This window comes from Clytia hemisphaerica, unplaced genomic scaffold (genome assembly GCF_902728285.1).
Source record: "Clytia hemisphaerica strain Z4C2 unplaced genomic scaffold, Clytia hemisphaerica genome assembly, whole genome shotgun sequence".
NCBI lineage: Eukaryota > Metazoa > Cnidaria > Hydrozoa > Leptothecata > Clytiidae > Clytia > Clytia hemisphaerica.
This window is the reverse complement of record NW_027104365.1, coordinates 14,466-37,873: the sequence shown is the minus strand read 5'-3', so window position 1 is coordinate 37,873 and position 23,408 is coordinate 14,466. Positions and strand designations below refer to the sequence as shown.

At 37.9% G+C, this 23,408-nt stretch overlaps 1 protein-coding gene across 1 annotated transcript; it reads right to left on the bottom strand.

The window, feature by feature from the left end:
* Positions 1 to 112: 112 nt before the first annotated feature.
* Positions 113 to 19,611, bottom strand: LOC136818406 (protocadherin Fat 1-like; the record flags this gene model as incomplete). The annotated part of the gene is given in 25 exon segments (XM_067074742.1): positions 113 to 1,445; positions 4,365 to 4,730; positions 4,732 to 5,088; positions 5,090 to 5,403; positions 5,656 to 5,880; positions 6,022 to 6,271; positions 6,450 to 6,610; positions 6,739 to 6,858; positions 7,064 to 7,301; positions 7,421 to 8,001; positions 8,284 to 8,992; positions 9,267 to 9,692; positions 10,001 to 10,209; positions 10,449 to 10,641; positions 10,644 to 11,703; positions 11,989 to 12,988; positions 13,279 to 13,473; positions 13,700 to 14,055; positions 14,429 to 14,993; positions 15,126 to 15,411; positions 15,596 to 15,928; positions 16,809 to 17,018; positions 18,344 to 18,525; positions 18,740 to 19,063; positions 19,387 to 19,611. Coding segments are annotated over 25 exon segments (9,488 nt in total), but the record flags the coding sequence as incomplete, so codon positions are not given.
* Positions 19,612 to 23,408: the final 3,797 nt, after the last annotated feature.

Sequence of the window (23,408 nt, the reverse complement as noted above, 5' to 3'; positions counted from 1 at the left end):
TTTGAAGGCTTCGGTTGTTCTTAACTTTTTGTGTTTTATTCCATTTTTTGATTATTTTGCCCCGTTTTCCTAAGAAATTGGGTGTTTTAAAGAACACAAAGCCTTAAATATGTTCTTAGCTTGTTCTTAATATTTTGGCTGTTGAAGCCTTATGTTGTTATATAGTCTGTTCTTATAAACAAAACGTGTACTATGGATAAAATATTCTAGAAGTTACGAAAAACAAAATAGACAGAACTTAAATCTTGACTCAGTTTACGACATCACATCTGAAATTGAGTTACAGTTTATACAAACATAAGAACAAATACCACACAAAAAGCAGATTTGACTTTTGAAGTTCGAAAAATACAAAACAAATTACGGCAATAAAAAACATAAAATATACATTCGAAAAACGTGTGAAAAAGGCAATACTATCAAGAAGGAACAAACATATAAAAACAATCGAAAAATAAAAAAAGGCTCGAAAACTTTAAAGACAAGAAACTATTATAAGCACAATATCACGAATTATACATGTGGCTCGGAACATAGTGAGATTCATTCACGTAAACCGGCTCTTATTACAGCATGATCATGTTAGAAAGAAGACCATCCGCAAAACCGCAAAATGGTCCTTCATTCTTAATTTCAATAAAACTGAAATTTCTATATCAAAATAAGTCACTAAAGTAAAAAATAAACTGAAAAAATAATATCGATGACAGCTAGGCTGCACATCCGTCTCGAAAATGTAAACAAACTATGAAGGAAAAAGATAATTTAAAACTATGTAATTAACTTAAATATAAAAACTATAAAACTGTAAAACTTTATATCTTTCACTCGGTTACTCATAACTAATCTTCTTCCGTCCTTCTTTGAAGATCTTTGATTAGTTTTTGGATATCTCTTTCAAGTTTTCTAGTATTGGCAGGATCCAAAGGATCATGCTCCGTGGCGTCATCATCAGAATTGAACGACGTCTCCGTGTAGCCATCAAGTTCATCACTTGCACTGCTCTCACTCTCACGCCGATATCGTTGATAAAATCCGTCCGACATCCGCGGGCGAGTGACGCGTGTAAGTTCCGACATCGTCGTCTCACCTCCATCATCATCCTGGAGATAAGACGCGTCTTGTTCATTTTCATCCGATAATAACGAATATCGGTTTCGGAATTCCGATGAAGAAATCGGATTAATGTTCGGAGGAGATTGGTTGCTCGAGCGCAACGATTGCCGTGATAAACGGACTTGTTGAGGAAGTTCCGGTAACTCCGGTATTTCCGCTTCAGATTCAGAGTATCCGGGTAACGAAGAACGTCTGCTGGCCGGTCGTTCGGGGAGTTCCGGCATATCAACGCATTCGAGGTTCTCGTCATCGTAATACTGGTCGGTTTTTGTGGGAAGGATCCGACTTCCTTCACGTGACATCTTTCGGTAGATCATATCTTCCGGTACCTGAAAAACGAAACCGGGAAAATCAAATAAAGAGAAGGTGTTACTCCACAAAAGGAATCGCATCCCCTGAATCAATGTACGTTGAAATTGAGTGAGGTTGATCCCTCGCTGACTCCAACGTTGTATTATCTGCATAATTGAATGGCAAGCAATTAATTGAACAGAGATTGTTGTGTCAAATAGCAAAGGTAGAAAGAACGTGTATGTCAAGTAAATACAATGTATGCGTATATGTCGAGCTAGAAAGAAACAGAGATCATGAAACCAACAACATAAAAAACATTTTATATTAACATTTAGAAATGGAACAACATTATTTATGCTTTATTTATGATGTTGAGTCCAAACGAAGCCTCGACTTTCCCTGCATCCCTGTTATTTTTGCAATTGTATGTTTTGTCATAGTTCCGAAAGAACTCTCGTATTCGAGCTTTCTCAAAAATACAAATTGTTACTATGACGACAAAACCACATGGTGATATTTAGAGTGATATAAACGCGTCATTTTCTGCCAAGATCTGTTGAATTTCAATTTCGGCATAATGGTTTGAACCACTTAGACAAAATGAAGATTGATATGCATTCCCACTATAAAACTTTGTAAATCCAAATTAGAATTTTCAGTTTTACAAGCTTTTTCCATTGATTGTAGAAAAACCTCTTTTTCCTGTAATCGTCAGCCGTGCAAAATTACTCGAATCTGATTGGTTTAGAGGAGTGCGATTAATCGTTAATTGCACTATTACCACTTTTTGCACTCTTCGGCGGGGGGACACTTTTGTAACAAAGTTACAAAGGAGAAAATACCGTATACTCGTAACAAAGGAGAAAATACCGTAATTTACTATTTTCTCCTTTGTTACTCGTGATTAATCGTTAATTGCACTCCAAACCATACGATTCCTAGTACTAATTTTGAATTATTACATCGCATGAGATATCATGCCATCATACATAGTGTGGTCGTGTTACAAAAATACAGGCTGTTTGTAGGAAAAAAATAAGATCTAGCTGAAACTTTCTCCAGACCTTCTCTATAGGATGCTTATACCTCAGGAAAAAATCCCCTAAAATCCAACTGGTGGAACATCCCTTTCTTAGGCAATTTCTATTTTCCCCAGGCAAAATCCTAAGGGCGAAATTTTTTGAAAATTTCAAACTTATTTCCAGACAATATCATGTATACCATTCGAAAGCTCTCGAAAAAGCCGATTTCTTTACCTAACTCAAAGATAGTTCACGCAGAAGATGCAATTTATGGTCAATTTTAGACCAAAATGTGGCGAAAAGTGGAACTTGCGCATGAAATATCTCGAGTTAGGTAAAGAAATCGGCTATACCCGTTTAAAAGTCTTCTTTATAGTTTTTTGAGAGCTTTCGAATGGTATACTTGAAAATGTCTGATGTTCCACCACTGGGATTTTAGGGGATTTTTTCCTGAGGCATAACCATCCTATAGAGAAGGTCTGGAGAAAGTTTCAGCTAGATCTTATTTTTTTCCCGTAAATTATGCTAAACGACCCCACTACTCGAACACGTACGGAAAATTGAAATTTGGATCCAGTTATAAAGATTTGTTCGCAAGAGTGTCAAGGAGCCATTCGAGTTTATAGAAGTTCGAGTTACGGAGACTCCAATGTATATCCTAAACAACCAATTCATCCTGTTTAATTTGTTTTAGCTTCGCTAGAACGTCAAACTCTATCTGCACTATTCCCCGAGGTGTGAGTAAGTTAGTGTCGTTACGTGTTGGTATCGTGAGTTTTGCTATGGAGTTGTTGGGGTGAATGTTGCAATGAGATGATCGGAGTTAGGAGATCAGGTGTACCATTGATTGAATGATCGAATGAATGAACAAGAAGATGAATGAATGAATGCCAGTGTGAATGAATGAATGAATGCCAGTGTGAATGAATGAATGAATGCCAGTGTGAATGAATGAATGAATGAATGAATGAATGAATGAATGAGTGAGTGAGTGAGTGAGTGAGTGAGTGAGTGAGTGAGTGAGTGAGTGAGTGAGTGAGTGAGTGAGTGAGTGAGTGAGTGAGTGAGTGAATGAATGAATGAATGAGCGATCGTCGATCATTCATTGATTACAATTGATTGATTGATTGATTGATTGGTTGATTGATTGATTGATTGGTCAAACGTTTGAGGGTAAGCATGAATGAATGAATGAAAAAACTGGACGAAGGAATGAGGTAAAGAACGAATGAGTCAATGGATGGACAAATTGGTGAGTTTTTGAGGAATAAACGAATTAAAGAACGAGTGAGTTGGTTATTTAATGGGACAATGAACGAACGAACGAACGGACAATCAAAATAGAATGATAACATGCTGTGATCAATTAGTCATCGTAAACGATGTTTAACGAGTGGAATGTTGAATGCCATGTATTATTTCTGTTATTATAGTAAAAGTATCGTGTGTCGTGTCGTGCATCATGAACTTCTAATACATGCTTTCAACCATGCTTTCTGAAAATATCGTTCCACAGAATACCGTTTATCATTCAACGGATACATAAGTAGCTCAGGTATAGAGAGTATGATGTCTATAAACAAAACATTCTCCGCTATCAACAGTTGAACTTCTATATCTTTCACTTTCCCTAAATGAATTATTCACATGCAAAAACATAACAATACACTAAAGAAACTAAACGAAAGCAAAGTATATCGTATAAACGTGTATGTATGTGCATGCTAAAAACCATCGGTTTAATCGACACTAACTTGAGGACAATTTTCTTTCTTTCTCAGTAAAAAAGGAAACTTTAGGTTTAGTTTCCTGTCTAGGAAAGTAACAAAAATTCTTAGTGCTCTAAATCGATGGCTTTTTATAAATGTATGAAATGAATGAATGGATGAGAAGTGTGAGTGGTGCGTTAAAGTGCATTATTATTATATATACCTCAGAGTAATCCCAATGATAACCAGGCATCGATTTCATTTCTTCGTCCTCCGAAACATACTCAACACTTGGGCTTAATTTAAGAGGTACCTTCTTAACACACTCGTCAGGCGACGAAGCACCGCTGAATGTGACCAGTGACGGGTCATACATTGCCGCCGATGCTTGGTCTGTTTCTTCATAATACGCGGGCGGTAAAAGTTCACCGCGCGGTGGCGGGCTGGGCGGGAAGAAGGCCATTTCGTCGCCATCATGTGGTAAATATCGGTTCAACGGATATTTGGCGTGTGAATCCAAATGGGAAGGTACTTGATCACGTTTCCGTTTTTTAAAGAAACAACAACACAAGATAACGATGATGATTAAAAAGCAATACACCGGCACCACCAACCACAAGATACAATATTGGAATACCAGAACCCCCGTCTCCAGTTGAAGCGATGGGGCAAACTTTCAATCGGTCACCAGTGGTACAATTACAATAATAATCACCATATGTATTCACACACGTCGTATCTTTACAATTTCCCGAAAGAAGACATTCATCTACATCATGTTGACATCGCAAACCAAAGAATCCTCTGGCACAAGTACACAAGGAGCCACCATCACTCTCCATACAACTACCCCCATTCAAACATTTATTGAACAAACAATTCTCACCATCAGAGCACTGTTTCCCTGTTTTTCCAGGGGGACAGATACACTGATAGGCGTTATATTTTGTTTTTGCAAGTGCCACCATTGCGACACGGTGATGACGCACAAGGGTTTGTGTTGATCGAACATTTATTGCCTGTGAAACCCAACGCACATTTACAAATATACGAATTCTCATTAACTGCAATGCATTGCCCTCCGTTTAAGCAGGGCCTTGAAGCACAAGGTCCAAGTGCAATTTGACATTTGCCACCGGTAAAGCCCTGTTTACATGTGCATTTGTATGAGACAGATCCATCTCGAGCTTGTTCGTAAGTGCAGCGAGCGTTGTTTTGGCACGGGTTGTCCTTACATGTTAATTTAGTTTTGCAGAGTGGACCTAAAAGTAAATAATTTTTAGAGAAATTGATATTTTTAAGACATGAAATCACAAATCGTTCTCAAAAAAAAAATACCGAAAAAACTTTACCGAAACCTAAATCATTAGGATCTGCAGACAAGACGCATGAGTACCTGGAGATCGAAATAAACTAAAAACTTTCATGCTATTAAATGCTCTTTCCTGTGTTTTCATATGGAATAAAAACTATAGGAAAATTGATAGAAATAGAGAAAGAAAAGCTTTCCATACCATAATGACCTGGTAGGCACTGACAATGATAGCTCGAAAGCGTGTTCATACACACACTAAAACGTGGACACTTTTCTTCACTACAAAGACCAGAATCTTTGCAATTAGGATACACTTTGTGTGCGGCCACGGATTGGACAATATCGCTTGTCCCACTGAAGGGTAGGGGTTGATTATTCAGTTTCGGTTCTTTGATGCAGCCTTTAAAGCCGAACAACGGTTTACCTGTGAAAAAGATAGGAGAATGTTTAAAGTCATTCACTGATAGGTTAAAATAGAAAAACCTTTATTTGAAAAAGTTTGCCATACAACGAGCTTATCATTGAAAGGATTATTAGATCGTCTGGAAATTTTTGAAGTTCTTACCATCGTGCGTGAGGCCAGCGCCTATCTGTACTCCGCGCCCGTTGATATTGATTTTGGCAGAACTACCTGGTGCTCGAGCTTCTTTTTTTAAGCCGTGTTTCTCGTCTAGCACCATGGCAACATAATTACCATAACGTTCGACGTTGATATGATGCCATTTTCCATCATTGACCACTGGGTCATCAATGACAAGAAAACCGACACCGCTTCCGAAGTCGAAACGTGCTTTGATGTGCCCGCGTTTGTCGATCTGTTGGATCAAAAAGATTTATGCATATTAAGATTGAAACTTTAAAATAGCTCACGAGGCATGAAAAGGTTATCCAATCAGGTTTGATGCCTTGTGCAACCACAATTTAGAATAATTAAGATTTTTTTATTCAGACGGGGGATTATACGAGTCTCGTTATGAACTTCTGATATGTTACCTCTAATATGAAGAAATCATTTCCATATGCGTGAAACAAATATTCGGTGGTGGTGGCTTCCGTTCGAAATTTCATGGAAAGCTGATCAAACAGTTCGTCAAAGTTCTGTTTCAGTTGATACGTGACATAAGAATCACCCTTCAATGTCACCGTGTCCACGGCTGAAAATTGTAGAAAGAGAAAATTGCTTAAAATTGTCAACTGACAAAAAGCATAAGAAATTAGATGTTTCGAAACAGATCATAAAACTTAGTGGTTGGTAAATACTACATTTACGCATGTCACTTACAAGGATCACACTTGTCATGTTCCATACATTCACATTTAAAGTAAGTGGAAGTGACCACGCATTTTTCACCAATTTTGCACGGGTTGTGTGAACATGGATTCGTTTCCAAACAGACAGGCCCTAGAAAGAATGAAATGATAATGTAAAGCTTTTGACACAAACATGATTCAATAGCGGAGAAAACGTTTGATAACAAAAAAAATGAAACCAGGCCTATTTTAATCTTAATCAGTGTTAACAAAAACGATACGAACGATACGATACGAATATCGTTGATACTTGTATGAAACCCCCTGCTAGGATGACGAATGAGTAGAAAACAAACCTTCAGAACCATCTGAGCAATAACATTTCTCTTGACTAACAAAAGACATGTAACCAGTGGGCAAAAACAACGAAACGATTGGTGCTTTAGGAGTCAACGTCACCACACACTGTTGATTGGTGGGGCATTTAGTGCTTTGACACTCTGTATTGGAAACGGATACTTGAAGGTCCAATTGTTGGAAATCTGAGCGACTGTTTTCGATGTAACTTCTCAAGTTTGAGGGTTGGATGTATTGCTGGAAAGAGAAATTTATTGGTGTGGGTAATATCAAAAAGTGACCGAGAATCCTAGCAAAACACATAAGGTTATCATATTGGTATAAATAAGGAGATATTTTTTGAAAAGAAAACTCACATTATCTTGTATTCCTTTGACAGCTAAAGCTACAACCACACTTTGATCTGCATTTCTTCTCTTCCTGCTGCTCATGGGTGTTTGGTTGTGATCAGCGATGGACCAAATGAAGACATTCTCTTTGATGGTACCACTCAAAGCTGCAACCAGTTTGACGAAATCCACCATCTTATGATGGACGAAAGTTCGAACGTCCACTCCATTGATGACCACCGAAACACTTTGTTTCTTGAGTTTTTCGTTGAACTCATTGACAACAATTTTGAAGACTGCTTCATCGCCATACTTTCCATCTGATACTTCCACACTTAACGAGTAAGAACCTTCTATAGGTTTGCCTTCAATGACACCAGACGCAGACTGGATATGGAAAATATTAGCCTCGTTTCCACCCATGATTTGATATTGATGAATGTCTGACTTATCTTCATCGAAAACTTTGATTTGACCAATAGTGGTCCATCCGTAGGGCGGGGCAACGATGACGTAAAAGATTTTGGGACTTTGAATAACGGGTGGGTGATAAGATTCTTCGACGACTTTTACATCGATTGTACAATCACTGTATTGAGTAGGGGCACCTGTGAGGAACAAAATGTTTGTCATAAAAAACTAAAGACACAGTAATGAAGAGAACCCAAGTAATAAACAGCCTGGCAAGGTAACGGAAGTTGATCTTTATTACAGCATAGTACATATTATTATGGTACATGAAAAATGTATGTGAGACCTAGGTAAGTACGATTACACCGATTCTCAAGGGTCTGGTTTTTATTAAAAATTTAAAAAATGGAAGCTGTGATCAGGGTATGTAAACAGTGAGTAACTAAATTTGAAAACAGTCAAGTTCAAAAAGAACGTACCAGAATCGGCAACACGAATAACCACGTTGTATTCATCTTTGACCGTCTTATCGAACAATTCTTTGGATGAAATGACACATTTGGTGCCTCCTTCAATGCTGGAAATCTCGAATTGATTGGAATCGCCTTCCAATAACGAACATGAGAATGGGGCGCCATTTTGTGGTGAATCCACATCACTAATGCTCAAGGTGAGCAAGTCCGATCCGGTTGGTTTTCGTTCTTGGACAATGACTCGGTGACAGCCTTGAATAATCGGCGCGTTATCGTTGAGGTCGGTGATATTTACCGACACCTTGACCGTACTTGCAAATGACGGTCGGCCGTTGTCACTAGCTTCAATTTCAAATTGATACGAGTTGATTTTCTCGTGATCTAAGGAGCCATCGACGCGAATCTCACCTGATTGAGGACCGATTTTGAAGGGTAATGAAGGCGGACCTCCGATGAGGCGATAGGTGACTAAGGAATTCTCACGTGACCCGTCTTTATCCTCTGCGTAAGCCAATAAGAAGAAGGTTCCTGAGCGCACATTTTCATCGATTTGCAGGTCGAATTTCTTCTCTTTGAATTGTGGTTTATGGTCGTTCTGATCGTTCACTTGTACCGTGACGCGAACGGTGGAAGAAAGTGTCGGAATGCTTTCGTAATGTGCTTTGAGGTCGAATGCGTAACGCGATGCCTTCTCGTAATCAAGACTTGCTTTGACCTAGGCGAGGAAAGGGCGAGTGTATTATTGACTTGTGGTATATACACAATTGAAGCTAGGTGGTTAAATCTATAATTTTATAGGCTGATGACATCCACTGACAGATTCATGCTCCTTACACTACCTGCGATTTAGACTAAACTAAAATATGGCCTTTTTTCTCGAGAATTGAACGTGGTAAAGTATCAAAAATATTAAAAGTCCAAAGTATAGATAGAAGGGCTATTTCGAAATTGAAAGCTATGTAGGGAAAATTGTTATGAAAGCAAATTACCTTAAGATTGAAATCATTGGAGGTGACAGTGAAGAGATCTGATTCGTCATTGATTACCGACATAACAATTTTTTCTTCGATCAAATTCTTACTGGCAGTCACGTAGATTCGACCAATCACCGCGTCTTTCTCATTATTCTCTGTGATATTAAACTCGTACCCAAGCTGATGGAATTTTGGTGGGATATCAGATGCGGATAACACCGCGATTTGAAGCTTAGTGTTGGATGAGAGAGAAGGAGAACCTTTATCTTTAGCCTGGATGACGAGTGAGTATGCAGGCTGCTTCTTCCGATTGATTTTGGAAGGGTCGTTGACGGTGACGATACCACGTTGATCAATGGCGAAGATACGTTGCTCATTGTTTTTGATAATGCTGTAGGTCAGCTTGCGATTGTCGTAGCTGTCCAAATCTGTTGCGCGGACCTTTGAAAAATTAACAATGAAAATGTCGAATTTAATCGCTACAAAAAAGGCAGTTGAATGGTTTGTTCGATGGCCATTAAAAAAAGTATATGTCATGCCACGCTCTTTTTTAATTACCAAGAGTGACCTAAAAGCGCCGCGACTCAATGCACCATTTAATAGCACCCGCGCATATCTTCAACTGTGTTTGACGTTTTCTCGAAACGGCCCATTAATTGTTTACATGTGATATATAAGAAAAAGAATAATTTTGAATTTCCACTCAATTTATATTTGTGAATTCTTTTACAACAAGATAAACCCTTTACCTGTGCAATGACGACAGATTGGGACGTGTTTTCACGGACAGTGGTCGTGTGAAGATCTTGGTCAAAGGACGGTCTATTATCATTCACGTCTCGCAAGTTCAAAAAGATGTCCGAATTGCACTTGTGTCCGGATTGATCGACCACCATGATTTTGAATTTCTCGGACGGTGTTTGCTCGTAGTCTAATGGTAGGATGGCTTTCAAGGTACCTGAAAAGAATGAGATGTAAGTAGAATATTTATAGTAAGGTTCAATCAACGCACAGTTGAAAACGACTTCGTATTAGAAAGTACACCAATCGTCCCAAAATTTTGACAAAGTTTGAAGTTCCTGGTTCAATGCACGGTATTTTTTATTTGGCAAAATGAATGAAACCTCTTACATATTATTTTAAGTTATAGAAATCAACTTCGATATGAAAATACGAAACTTGATAAAAAAGAGTTACCTTGTTCGCTGACTTCAAATTTACTGTTCCCGTCTCCTTGGACGTAAAAGGAGAGCGTGTCTTTCGCGTCTCCCTTCTTCACACGGAACTTGGTCAGAGCGTCTGAAGTCGGCCAATCTTCAGCCACGTCGATTTTGTAATACGCTTGCAAACATTGTGGATTTTTATCATCAATATCTTCGACTGTGATTATTATACGGTAGCCGAGTTACGGTTAACGCCGTCAAACGCAATCACTTTAAACGTATACGTATCCGGTGGTATGGGACGTAATAACGTGATGACACCAGACTGAGGATCGAGGCTAAACATACGGTTTGATTTCTCCAGTGGATCGAAATAATAACGAACAACTGAGTCTAAATCTTTATCATGTGACTTCAATTGACCAATAACGTGAGAGCTTATTGCATTCTCCTTCATTTTGAATTCGTAACGATCTCTGGTGAACTTTGGAGCCCAATCGTTGACATCTGAGAGGTTGATGATCAAAGATAGCTCGGCCGTGTTAATGGTACCTTTGGTCGCATCAGAAACTTGTATGATAAGTTTGTGAGTTTCTTGAACTTCACGATCCAAAGGTTTCTTTACATACACCCAACCACTTGACTCGTCAATCAAAAACATTCCTTCTGCATCACCATTGTTGATTTTGTATGTCAATTGGTCGCCGTAAGGATCGTCAACATCTCGAGCTTTCACTTGTATGACGCGAGAATGGACTGGTGTATTTTCAGAGATCTTCACTGTGATCGTGCTCGGATCAAAACGAGGTTTATTATCGTTGATATTTCGGACGTGTATGTAAACAAAAGCGTTGGTACTTTCCCCATTATCTGCACGAGCCTTCACTAAGAGTTTGAAGTAAGTGATTTTCTCATAATTTAAAGCACTCTTTATTCGAATCTTTCCGGATTCGATAGTGAAAGAATCGGATGCTTTGGTGTACGGAAGATTTCCGTCAATGAATCCGTACTTGATTGAGCCTTTGTAATCTTTCAGTCGAGCGGTAAGTTGCGTTAGGATGGAGCCGACTGCTTTATCCTCAGCGACATTAACAGTGTAAGAATTGTTAGCGAAAGCGAAGACACGATGGTCCCACCGTTTGACGGAGACTTGGATACCGGTCCGTGATTGGAGAATAGGATAACCGTTATCTGACACCTGCACTGAGAATTGATACTTCAAACCTTTCGCGTATCCCGCCAGTGAGATTAAACCAGTTTTGTTGTCAACAACCAGTGGAGAATCGTAACTAAAGTTACAAAAATAAAACAATGTTAAAAATGTGTATGAGCCCTCATGAAACGAGGTTAAATATATTCAAGTGTTCTAACATTGACACGAATAAAATTACGTTTTAATTCTAACAAGATAACAAACAGTTACCAAGCCCTAACTTGAAAAAAAAAGTTTGATGCTTGGCATAGTTTTTCAATTAATGTCTCTGGAAAGTCTTAGAAAGTATCATACTGTAAAAAAAAGTGGTCATTGATCAGCGACTCATCTATATGAAAAGCAGTAAAAATATTGAACTTACTCCAGACCATGAGCAACATATTTCAACTCTGAATTGCTTTCAAAATCATCATCAATGGCTAAAGCGTGAATCAACGATTCCTCGCTTACTTGTGACGTAGATACGTGAGCTTCGTAAGACGTGAACTCGAATTGCGGCGTACAATCATTCTCGTCTTGTACCGTAACCGTAACGTTAGCCAATGTAAACAAACCACCTCCGTCAACCGCTCTGACCGGTAAAATGAACTCCGCGATATCTTCTCGGTCGAAAACAACATCTGTGGTAAACAAACTACCGTCCACTTTCAAAGTAAAATATTTGTTACTGTAATTGTCATCGAGGAGAAAAGTGACATTTCCGTAAGCGCCAATATCTGGGTCTTTTGCTTCAAGCTTCATGACCAACTCGCTTTTTGGGGCGTTGTTCTCTTTGACAGTAGCCATGAGATTTTGTGAGAGTTCCGGCGCATGATTGTTACTTCCAGTTCGTAGAACGATGATATGGATTGTGTCTTTGTAAAGACCGTCTGTTACTTGAATGGTTGCTTTTATCTGTTGCAAGGGAGATGGGTCCCTCTTCAAATAAACACTCCCTGTGTCTTTGGCAACCATGACGTAATCGGACGATGGGACGATGCTATATGTTAAACTGTCTGACGAGTCAGCATCGTAAGCGTGAACTTGCCCAACAAAATGCGCTTCGTCTTCATATTGAGAGTAAGTAAAAGTGAGCTCTGATGACAGGAATTTCGGTGGATTATCGTTGACGTCTTGGACACGTATTTCAACGTAAGTAAAACTCGATTTACGCGGAGTGCCGTTATCTGACGCCGTCACTTGAACCAAGTGATTTGTTTTGGTTTCAGCATCAAGTGGGTGAGCGAGTGTAAGAAGCCCGTTCAAATGATCAATAGATAGGTAATCCATACTGTCTTCACCGAGAGACGTCGACGTGTAGGTAATGTCCGCGTTCTCCTTGATGTCCTGGTCGTGTGCTGACACTTTCAAAATTGATGATCCTATGAAAATAAAGTAAAAGAACTTTTAGAAATATCAATCTTTCGAGTTTTTGAATCTAGATCCGATTTGGTAAGATTCACAATGTTTATCTTTTATAATGATCCGATATTATCCGTCCCTTCCTTTAATAAAAGGTGTGCTAAAGATCAATTACTTTGTCCAAGAAAGTTGGATGCTCCAAGATCTATTGTATAATTGAATGAGAATGGCTCCCTCCCGAAAACAGTGCGTTTTAGACCTCCATTGAAAATTTCAATTGCAAAATTGTAGGTTATGAATATGAACAAACCTGTTGCCACATTCTCTTTCACATCCACCACATAAAACGTTTTCTCAAATATCGGATAATGATTGTTGACATCCAAAATGGTGACGTCACAAGTTGTATCAGACCAGGATCCTGTCAGACTATCAATAGCACGGATTTTCATACTGTAACTTGAAGTCTTCGTGTGATCGAGTCGGCCAGCTACTATCACTTCACCTGCAGGGAAAGAAAGTATTGAAAAGTTTTATAAAGATGAGAAAGAGTTTTCTTTATACAAATGAACTCTTTCATCTTGCAACTAAGGGCAGCAAACATTCTTGCCGTTCTCAATCTTCTTTATACATTAACGAGTTTCAATCCGATTTTTTAATATATCTTAATATATATTTTGAGCTATTTATTGCTTCCAGACTCCCTACACTGAAAGATGAAATCTTCTTACCTGAAGCGAAACCAACATGAAACTGTTCATACTCGTCACCCGCCACGATCTGATAATACACCTGACGATTCTTTGGTCCAGTGGCATATACTGTGACAACTTTATCACCAATTTGAGCATCTTCAGCAACGTTGCCATAATAATTGCTCTTGAATTTCGGTTGGTCTTTGTTAATGATGAACATCTCGACTGTGGCTTCAGAAGAGAGACTAGGTGCACCGTGATCTGAGGCTTTGACAACAATAGAGTATTGTTTTGATGCTTTACTCTTGATGAATTTCTTCTTCAGAGTGACTTGGCCTGTTTGAGGATGGATGCTGAAAAATTCCTGACCGTCACCGCTCACCATTGAGTATCTACAAGGGAGCAAGAATTATCGTTAGCTATAGAATGTCGTTAGCTATAAAGTGTCGTTAGCTATAAAGTGTCGTTAGCTATAAAGTGTCGTTAGCTGTAAAGTGTCGTTAGCTGTAGTAACGAATGTACTTTAGAGCGGAGAGGATACATTTTAAAGTTTTTTAAGAAAAAATCACTTCTAAAACAAAAAATTTGTCCTAGAAGCAAAGCCATCATTTTCGGCGTGGGAAAATGTTTGCTTTGGTTCACACTCAGCATTTAGAAAAGTACAGCGACGTGAACGAGTGATGCAAAAAATACTGTTCATCGTAGTGGAATAGCTAACTATCTTTATATTCGCTAAAAGCTAAAGTGGTTTTTAGAGATCCTTACCTGATTCGTGCGTTCTCACCAGCATCACGGTCGACGGCAGTCACCATCAACAAATCAGTACCAACTGCATCATCGATATCGATGGCTTTATAGAATTTCTTTTGCACGAATTCGGGCTTGTTATCATTCTGATCGGCTACCGTAACATTGACCAAAGCACGGGCCACCATTTGCGGGTTGTTTACTTTCCAAGCTTCAACGTGGATCTCGTAATTCGCAATCTCCTCGCGGTCAAAAGTAGAATTCGGGTTGACTTCAATCAAACCGGACACTGTGCCCATTTTGAAAACCGGGACTGGATTCAAAATTCGAAAATGAATTTGCTCCCCGATTAAGTATCCGATCGGATTCACAAGTCCGATTGGTTTATCCGTATTTTCTTGGTTTTCTACGACTTGAGCAGAGATGACAGAAGGGATGAATTTGAAGTTGGAATCTTCTTTGTATCTGATTATTTGTATTTGAAAAGATACGATGGAGTGGAAAAGAGAGTCGCTCACTTTGGCCTGAACCATCAACATTCGCTGGTTTGTCAACTTGTTTGGATCTTTCACAAACACATCACCTGTTGAAGGAAAAATAATTGAATAATTATGGTTGTGTTCTTCAATTCAACTCTATCTCGAACAAAACTATTTTTTTAAGATGAATAGGTCATATCCCTAAGATGGACAGTACATTATTTTGCCATTTTCACCTGATTTTGGATGAACATCAAAAACTTCATTCTGATCTGGCAACTCAAAGATCAATTCTTCTGGAACGATATCATAATCTTTGGCCTTCAGACGACCAACAATCATTCCTTCATACGCTGGTAATCTGACTGACATGATTTTGAGGTCGACGAACTCCGGTATACGATCGTTGATGTTTTTGACGGAGATGGTAAGAGGAACGATGGAATAGAATGTGGGTGTTCCTTCATCCGTTGCTTTCACCTTGAACTCGAACTCCGTTGGATGTTTCTCGCAATCAAGAACCTGAACAAACAAAATATATTGACGCATTGAAATATAACAACTTCATCACCCGAAGCCAAATAAAGAAGGACCGTGCGATAAAAAAGAAGTTCAACAAGCCAATGGTGAAATTTTTATTTGACCCCGGTATGCTTCACCTGGCTATACTTTATGTAAAGAATATTCACAACATGGGTATACTTACAAAATTGGTTCGAATTTCACCCGTCTTCTCATCAATGGTGAAATAAATATTTGCCAGTTTCTCAACGAAGGAGTATTTAATTTGTCCGTTAATTCCATCATCCAGGTCCTTAGCGACCACTCTTAAGGGCGTGTCATCTGATTGCAAGACGGGGGTATTACTGTTCATACTTTCAGTCACGTGACCGGTGTAGGAAGCGTTGAGGAATTCTGGTTTGTTATCGTTAACGTTGAGGATGGTGAGAAAGAGGCGTGTTCGGGATACCATTTTGTTATGAACACGAGCCACTACTTTGAATGTACACGAACCAAATTCTTCAGCGTCCAAAACATCCTATATTGAAGCAAAACGCAAAACGAGTCTCTCAAAGCAATGCAATTTATAGGCTGATAGTAACTGATTATAGATGTTTGAAGAAATCCATATAGTTACTTATTTTAGCAGGTGATACATTTCGTCCTTATTGGGACTCATCATCACCCTGCATACCGCATCCTGGCTTTTATATGTTTTTCTTTTTAGAAGGGTCATTTGTTGGGGTCACTCGATATTGCATTTTGTGATTTGACGGTTATAGGAAAAATCTTGTTTTGAATTCATGAGGCGAAGAACTCTGAATGGATATTTCTAATAGTCAGTTAGGTAATTTTATTAGTCTTTCACTTGAACACATGTATGCAGACAAATCAAAGTTTGATTGATGAAGTTTTGACAGAGCCAGACCTTTCGATAATCAAGTATGACGTCATATTAGAAGTCAAGTTATGAAAAGAATTTCATTTCATAAATTTTTCACGAAATCCTTTAATTCTTCTTTTGTGGTTTAGAAAAATAGCGTGGCTTGAGACTTCTTAGCTTTATAAGTTAGCACAACAAGTGAGAGAAAAAGGACTTTGAACGAGCTTTAGCTCATCCCATGATTAAAATAGAAATCCTTTTGGATATGGTTTGCGAAAAAGACCTTCCTCATTTTACAAATAGAATGAAGAAATTCCCTTCGGCTTCACACCCTGAAAAGGTCCATAAAAGTAAAAAAACAAATTCTTTCGATAACCCATGGTGTCAATGTTAAAATAACCTTAAAACTCCCTCCCAAAAATAATGTCTAAAACAAATCAAGTGTTATTCTTTTAATTAAGTCAATATTAAAGCCATTTATACCGAGCGACTTTCAAAGTAGGAAAAACGAATCAGAAAGACATTCAATACTTACATAGGTCAGTAAAATAGCAGTGAAAGGTCCAAGCCAGAACTTGGTAGAACAATCCCCAGGTCGATCAGCAACAATTTCATACAAAACTTTCGAGACGTTGATTTTGATACTGTCCGACACCAAAGTTCCCTTTGGCAGATTCTCACTAATGGAGAATTTGTATTCCGGTTGGCTGAATTCTAAACGTTGGTAGTCGTATGATACAAAGATCTAGAGTGGAAACAAAGGGAGAGAATTAAAAGGGTCGTACGATACAAAGATCTAGAGTGGAAACAAAGGGAGAGAATCCTTTAAAAGGGGATCTAACAGGGCGCGTGGAAAATTCATAAGCCGAAGATCAAAATCTTACGAAACAAGCTAGATGCTGAATGGACCTACCTGATGATGAAAGTTAGATAGCAATGCGAGGAGAAAAAAATCAGTCAGAAAATATATCGTTTAGCGAAAATGCATAACGCAATAAATTCATCATTGATTGTTGATGGGGGGAGAGGGAAGGGTTGTAGGGAAAAATTAATAGAAAGTTCTGGTCGCAAAAATCAGTTTTATTGACAATTGAATCATGCTTGATGGTGAGCATTGTTATCAATAATGTTTTTGTGTGAAGAACATAGAAATACAAGGAAAACATATAATGAAAATCTGCAAAGACGGCGATTTCCGGCATTTTCAACCGGAAAAAATTTTTTCTCAAAAATCGAACTCGGCCATGTTTTGAGCATTGCAAATACGCATCTTTCTGCAAAAAATCTGAAAAAGCTAAAGATGAAAATTCGAGAAAATGTAAAAAAAAACGGTTTTCCGGCATATTTCTGGCATTTTCGGCCGGGAAAAAATATTTTTCGAAAATCGGGCTCCGTCACATTTTAGGTATTGTCATTTTGCATCAGTGTGCAAAATTTCATGAAAAAATATAAAGTACAGCTCGAGAAATTCAAGAAATACTGTTTTACCGGCGAAAATAGGCTGTTCCGGCGATTTTTAGAAAGTTCCGGCTTCAAAAATCACTTTTATTGACAATTAAACCATGCTTGATGGTGGGCATTGCTATCAATAATGTTTTGTGTGAAAAAAACAACGAAATATAAGGAAAAAGTCCAATGAAAATCTGCAAAAAACGGCGATTTCCGGGATATTTCCGGCATTTTCAGCCGGAATAGAATTTTTCTCAAAAATCGGACTAATCCATGTTTTAGGCATTGCTAATACGCATCTTTGTGCAAAAAATCAGAAAAAACTAATGATGAAATCTCGAGAAAATGCCAAAAAACCGGTTTTTTCGGCATATTTCCGGCATTTTCGGCCGGAAATGAATTTTTTTCGAAAATCGGGCTCCGTCACATTTTGGGCATTACCATTTTGCATCTTTGTGCCAAAAATTAGGAAAAACTAATGAGCCAATCCCGAGAAAAGCTGGTAACGAACGGACGAACGAACGGACGAACGAACGGACGAACAGAGGTTAATTTATAGGACCTACAGCCCACCGGGGTAGGTCCAAAAACTAAAAACAATATTATTTTGAGCGACAATACCTTGAGTTTGGCATTTCCCGAATACGCTTTTTGTCCGTGGTCCGTGGCAATGGTCATTAATGTTAAGCTCTTGTTAGCCACATCTTTCAAACTTTTCTTGATATGAACGATACCAGTTTTGCTGTCCACACCAAAATATTGATTTTCTTTTTGGAAGGAGTAACTTAGTCGTGCATTCGAACCTTGAAAAAATCAAAATAACTCTATCATTACATATTTCCCATTTGGAACAAAATCAGATATTCGAATTTTGATCCTGAGATTGAAGGGCAGGCCACGGTGATAATCAGTTAGTAATGAGTTAACCAAAACTGTCAAACCTTTGAGAAAAAAGAAAATCTTGCTAGGTTCCATCAACAAATCACTACGGGATGTGAAGTGAAAGAAGAAGTATACCTGTATCTTTATCAGTAGCATAGACAGCCATCACTGAAGATCCAACTGGTGTCGAATCCAACACTTCAATCTTATAAACATTCTGCGTGAAATTTGGCTTATGGTCGTTCGCATCTTCCACAAAAACGTTGACACAAAAAGTAGCGTTTTCTTTCTTCAAACCAGCGGCCGCCGTCACGATGTATTCGTCTTGAAGTTCACGATCGAAGGAAACGGATGGTTTCACATTGAGGGTACCATGTTGATCGATGACGAAAGGTGAAGAGCCATCATTGTTGTTGATCATGACGTATTCAACACGTGGTAAAAGGTCCGAGTTGGTCACTAACAGAAATGTAGATCGTGCTCATAAAATATCTCTTCCCAACCTCCTCATAAAATATTTCTTCCCAACCTCATAAAATATTTCTTAAAAGCTTCAAAAAGCATTTCTTTAAAGGTCCAAAAAACATTTCTTTGAAAACTTTGAAAAACATTTCTGGAAAACTTTAAAGAACATTTTCTTGAAAACTTCAATAGAGCATTTCTCAAAAACTTCAAAGAACATTTCTCAAAAACTTCAAAGAACATTTCTTCCAAACATCAAAAAACATTATTTGAAAATTAAGGAATTCATCTGACTCTCTCTAGTTAACAAAAAATTATACCTGGGACAGTGATGAGATTTCGAATTTTCTTTTCATTCTCTGGAACACGAGCTTCGAAGCAAGCTTGAGAGGCGGTCAAATAATTTTCACTTTCATCATTCTCGATAGTAATTTCGATCTGACAATTGGCATGGGAGGACCCATCGAACGCTAAGATGGTCAACTTGTGGACAGGTTTTCGTTTGTAGTTCAGTGGACTTGTCACTTTCAACGAAGATGTTGATCCTGCAACACAAAAGACCGTAAACATCAATATCTGACTTCTAGACTTCTATGGCATGTAGAAAACGCTTTAGTCTGTACATAGACCCGATATCTACAGCTAATTTCAAAATTCCTTGCCGTAGAGGGTCTGTTGTCATTGTCTTTTCTCATTTGAGATTTAAACTGACTGCTGCGATAGAGTGTTGGTGAGAGAGGGCAGACGACGAGAGAAATATTGCTATTTATAAAGGCGTACTGTATAACCCAGACCCGGACCGGACCCTGGACCCCAAGAAAACCCGGACCCCGGACTTTTACGAAAACCCGGACCCCTCGTAATTTTTCGAGAAAACCCGGACCCAATCCAAATTTACGAGAAAACCCGGACCCCGTCCAAATTTACGAGAAAACCCGGACCCTACTCAAATACGAGAAAAGCAATCAAAATTCCGGGGTTGGCCAGGAAATATTATAATTGGCGTTTATCTATTTTCCAGTGTTTCTCAATATTGGAGCAAGATTAATGTTCTAGAAAGTTCATAAAGGCCTAATAGTTCCAGATTAGTATAATTTCGTCAGAAAAAACATTTAAGCCAAAGCTCCTAATTGATATGTGAAGGCTACCAAAAATGGCAATGTCCTCCATTAGAACAATTTTAACACAAGGGACAAGGACAGTCAAGAAGTCTGCTTTGTTGAAAATTTGCACAAAATACTTTGCAGAAAATGGCACTATGGAAGCCCATTCTATACTCCTAAATGATAGTTGAAAGATCAGCAGTTGGAAGGGTTGATTAAAATAGAAATCAAAGCACACAATAAAGTATACAGAAGTAGGTAGAAAGTGAGAGTTTGAACACAATGGGTATTGTTAACATGAATAGAAATGAATGGGTATTGTTAACACGAATAGGAGAGTTTGAACACAATGGGTATTGTTAACATGAGCAGAAATGAATAGGCATTGTGTTAGACCAAAAATGAATAAGCATTGTTTTATATTGCGTTTTGATTAAAACACTAACATGAGCAGAAAATGAATAGGTATTGTGTTAGAGCAGAAATGAATAGGTATTGTGTTAGAGCAGAAATGAATAGGTATTGTGTTAGAGCAGAAATGAATAAGCATTGTGTTAGAGCAGAAATGAATAGGCATTGTGTTTACTTTCAATCATTAAATTTTAAAACGACAAGGCATGAGAAGAGCTGAAAATGAATAAGCATTGTTTAAAGTAAATCAAGATATAATTTTTGTGCTTCGATTAAAACACAACCTATAAAAGGAGGTTTGTAGGGGTTCGAAATACCGTTTTCCCGTCAAAATTTTTGCTAAATCCTGGAATCCCGAAAATTGAAAAAAATAATAACACCGTCACACCGGTTTGTACAGGTTCAAATACCGGCATAATGACAAAAAATAAGACCAAATACTGTCACCATCTGATTTTAAAATACCGTTTTCCCGTACTAAAAAAGGGCCAATCCCGTCACACCGTAAAAGTACAACCCCCCCCCCATAAAAGGATGAAAATTGCTCATGTTTTTTCTCAGTTTTTACCTTTTCAAAGCTGGAGAGCTGTTAAAGGAATAAACAAAATGGCGACAAGGCATCATACGAAACGCCGAAGCGTTCCCGGCCCAGCGATTTCAGTTAATGATGTGAATTGGAAGAAAAAATACAAGGGATTATCTAATCTCAAATGAGGATTAGTTGATATCAAAGAGGAATTAGGTAATCTAATAAAGGGATTCGGTAATCTCTAAAAGATTTACTTGAATCAGGTAATTACAAAGAGGGATTAGGAAATCTTATAATAGGGGTTAGATGATCTGAGATAAGGGTTAGCTTGAATTAGGTTAGCTTGAATTAGGTAAACCCAAACAGAGATTAGGTAATCCCAAAGAGAGATTAAGAGAAGGATTAGGTAATCTTAAACAGGGATTAGGTGATTTCCAAAACATATTAACATGGATTCAGTATAACCCCAATTAAAGATTAGGTAATCTTAAACATGGATTAGGTGATCTCAAAAAGGATTGCCTTAGATTAGATGATCCCAAAGAGGGATTAGGTAATCTTTAATAGGGATTAGGTAATCCCAAACAAAAATTAGGTGATAGTCCCAAAATGATTAATAAAACAGACTAGGAAATGTAGAATAAGAACAAGCTAGCTTAGTCCCAAAATCGATTGTAAAGAAAAGAAAAAAAAAAGACATGTGCGTACTCAATTAAAGAAGAAGAACTCAAGATCCTAAAGAAAAACCCGATATCGGATTCCTCTTGCATTTGGTCTATAAATTGGCAAGAAAAGATTCCATTTCTTCATAATGTTTAAAACCAATGGCGACGATGTATGAATGTGACGATTGCGAAAAGACCTTTTCTACAAAAAGCAATTACAATCGCCATGCTGCAAAAGCCCACTTTGAAGAATCTGAAGAGGAAGAAGATGAGGATTATTCAGACAGCGAGTCAATGTCCGATGATGAAGATTCTGATGACAGTGAACAATCTCAAGGTGATGAAGAAACGATAAATATCTGGGAGATCATGTTCAACGAATGCGAAGAGACTGGTTTATCAATTAATGAAATTTATAAATACAGGGTCCTTTTTCTCCGGGCAATGAAAAAGAATATAGCTCATAAAGCCATCATGCAAACTTTGGATTTTGCCATTGAAAAACGTCGGTCTTTGATTCAACGACAAATAATTCAACTTTCAAATGATGAAATGGAAGAATGAAACGAATCGATCTCTATAATGGACACTTGTATTTTCATTAAAGCTCTGAATATATTGCTCTCTGATTAGATTATACTTGTATTCTATTTCTTTTATTCTTTGGGTCAATCATTTCACCCGAGGTCAAGCATTTAGCGTAAGGTAGGGTTACTGAAACATCATGATAATATATAGATGCTTTAAGTTTCAGCTACGTTGTTTAAGAATAAAAATAACAGGACAAGGATGTTAGCACGAACAAAAAGCTAGAAGAAATGTATAAATATAAATAAAATGGAGTGTTGTAATAACAAGGCATCAGTAAGTGTGATTAAAGAAAACAATGATGTCTTATTTTTAACTATAAAGAATGGATTTGGGAGCGGTCGCTTTTTGAAAGTCTTTAATGTATTTTTTGAAATTATTTGAGGCTCATTCAAGTGTTGCGTCACTTTATTTTACTCATCATTTTGGTGGGACTATCACCTAATTTTTGTTTGGGATTACCTAATCCCTATTAAAGATTACATGATTCCTCTTTGGGATTATCTAATCTAAGGCAATCCTTTTTGAGATCACCTAATCCATGTTTAAGATTACCTAATCTTTAATTGGGATTATACTGAATCCGTGTTCATATGTTTTGGAGATCACCTAATCCCTGTTTAAGACTACCTAATCCTTCACTTAATCTCTCTTTGGGATTACCTAATCTCTGTTTGGGTTTACCTGCTTCAAGTAAATCTTTTAGAGATTACCGAATCCCTCTTTGAGACCAACTAATCCTCATTTTTTCTTCCAATTCACATCATTAACTGAAATCGCTGGGCGAGGAACGCCTCCGGCGTTTCCACATTTGATAAACCGCAGACTGAAATCGAAAGAAACCCTGTTCAACTACATTCATTATTCTCGAAAGTTTGCGGTGGATATGTCATTTATTTTGCTACTCAATTGTGCCGTGGTAAAAGATTGTCTGACATTGTAAAAAAATTTGATAGAACCGACTTTTTCGCAAATGATCAAAAGATAGGACATTTTTTGTTAAAATATTTCCCAGGACATGGTAGTTTTTAGCAGTAAATGTTCAA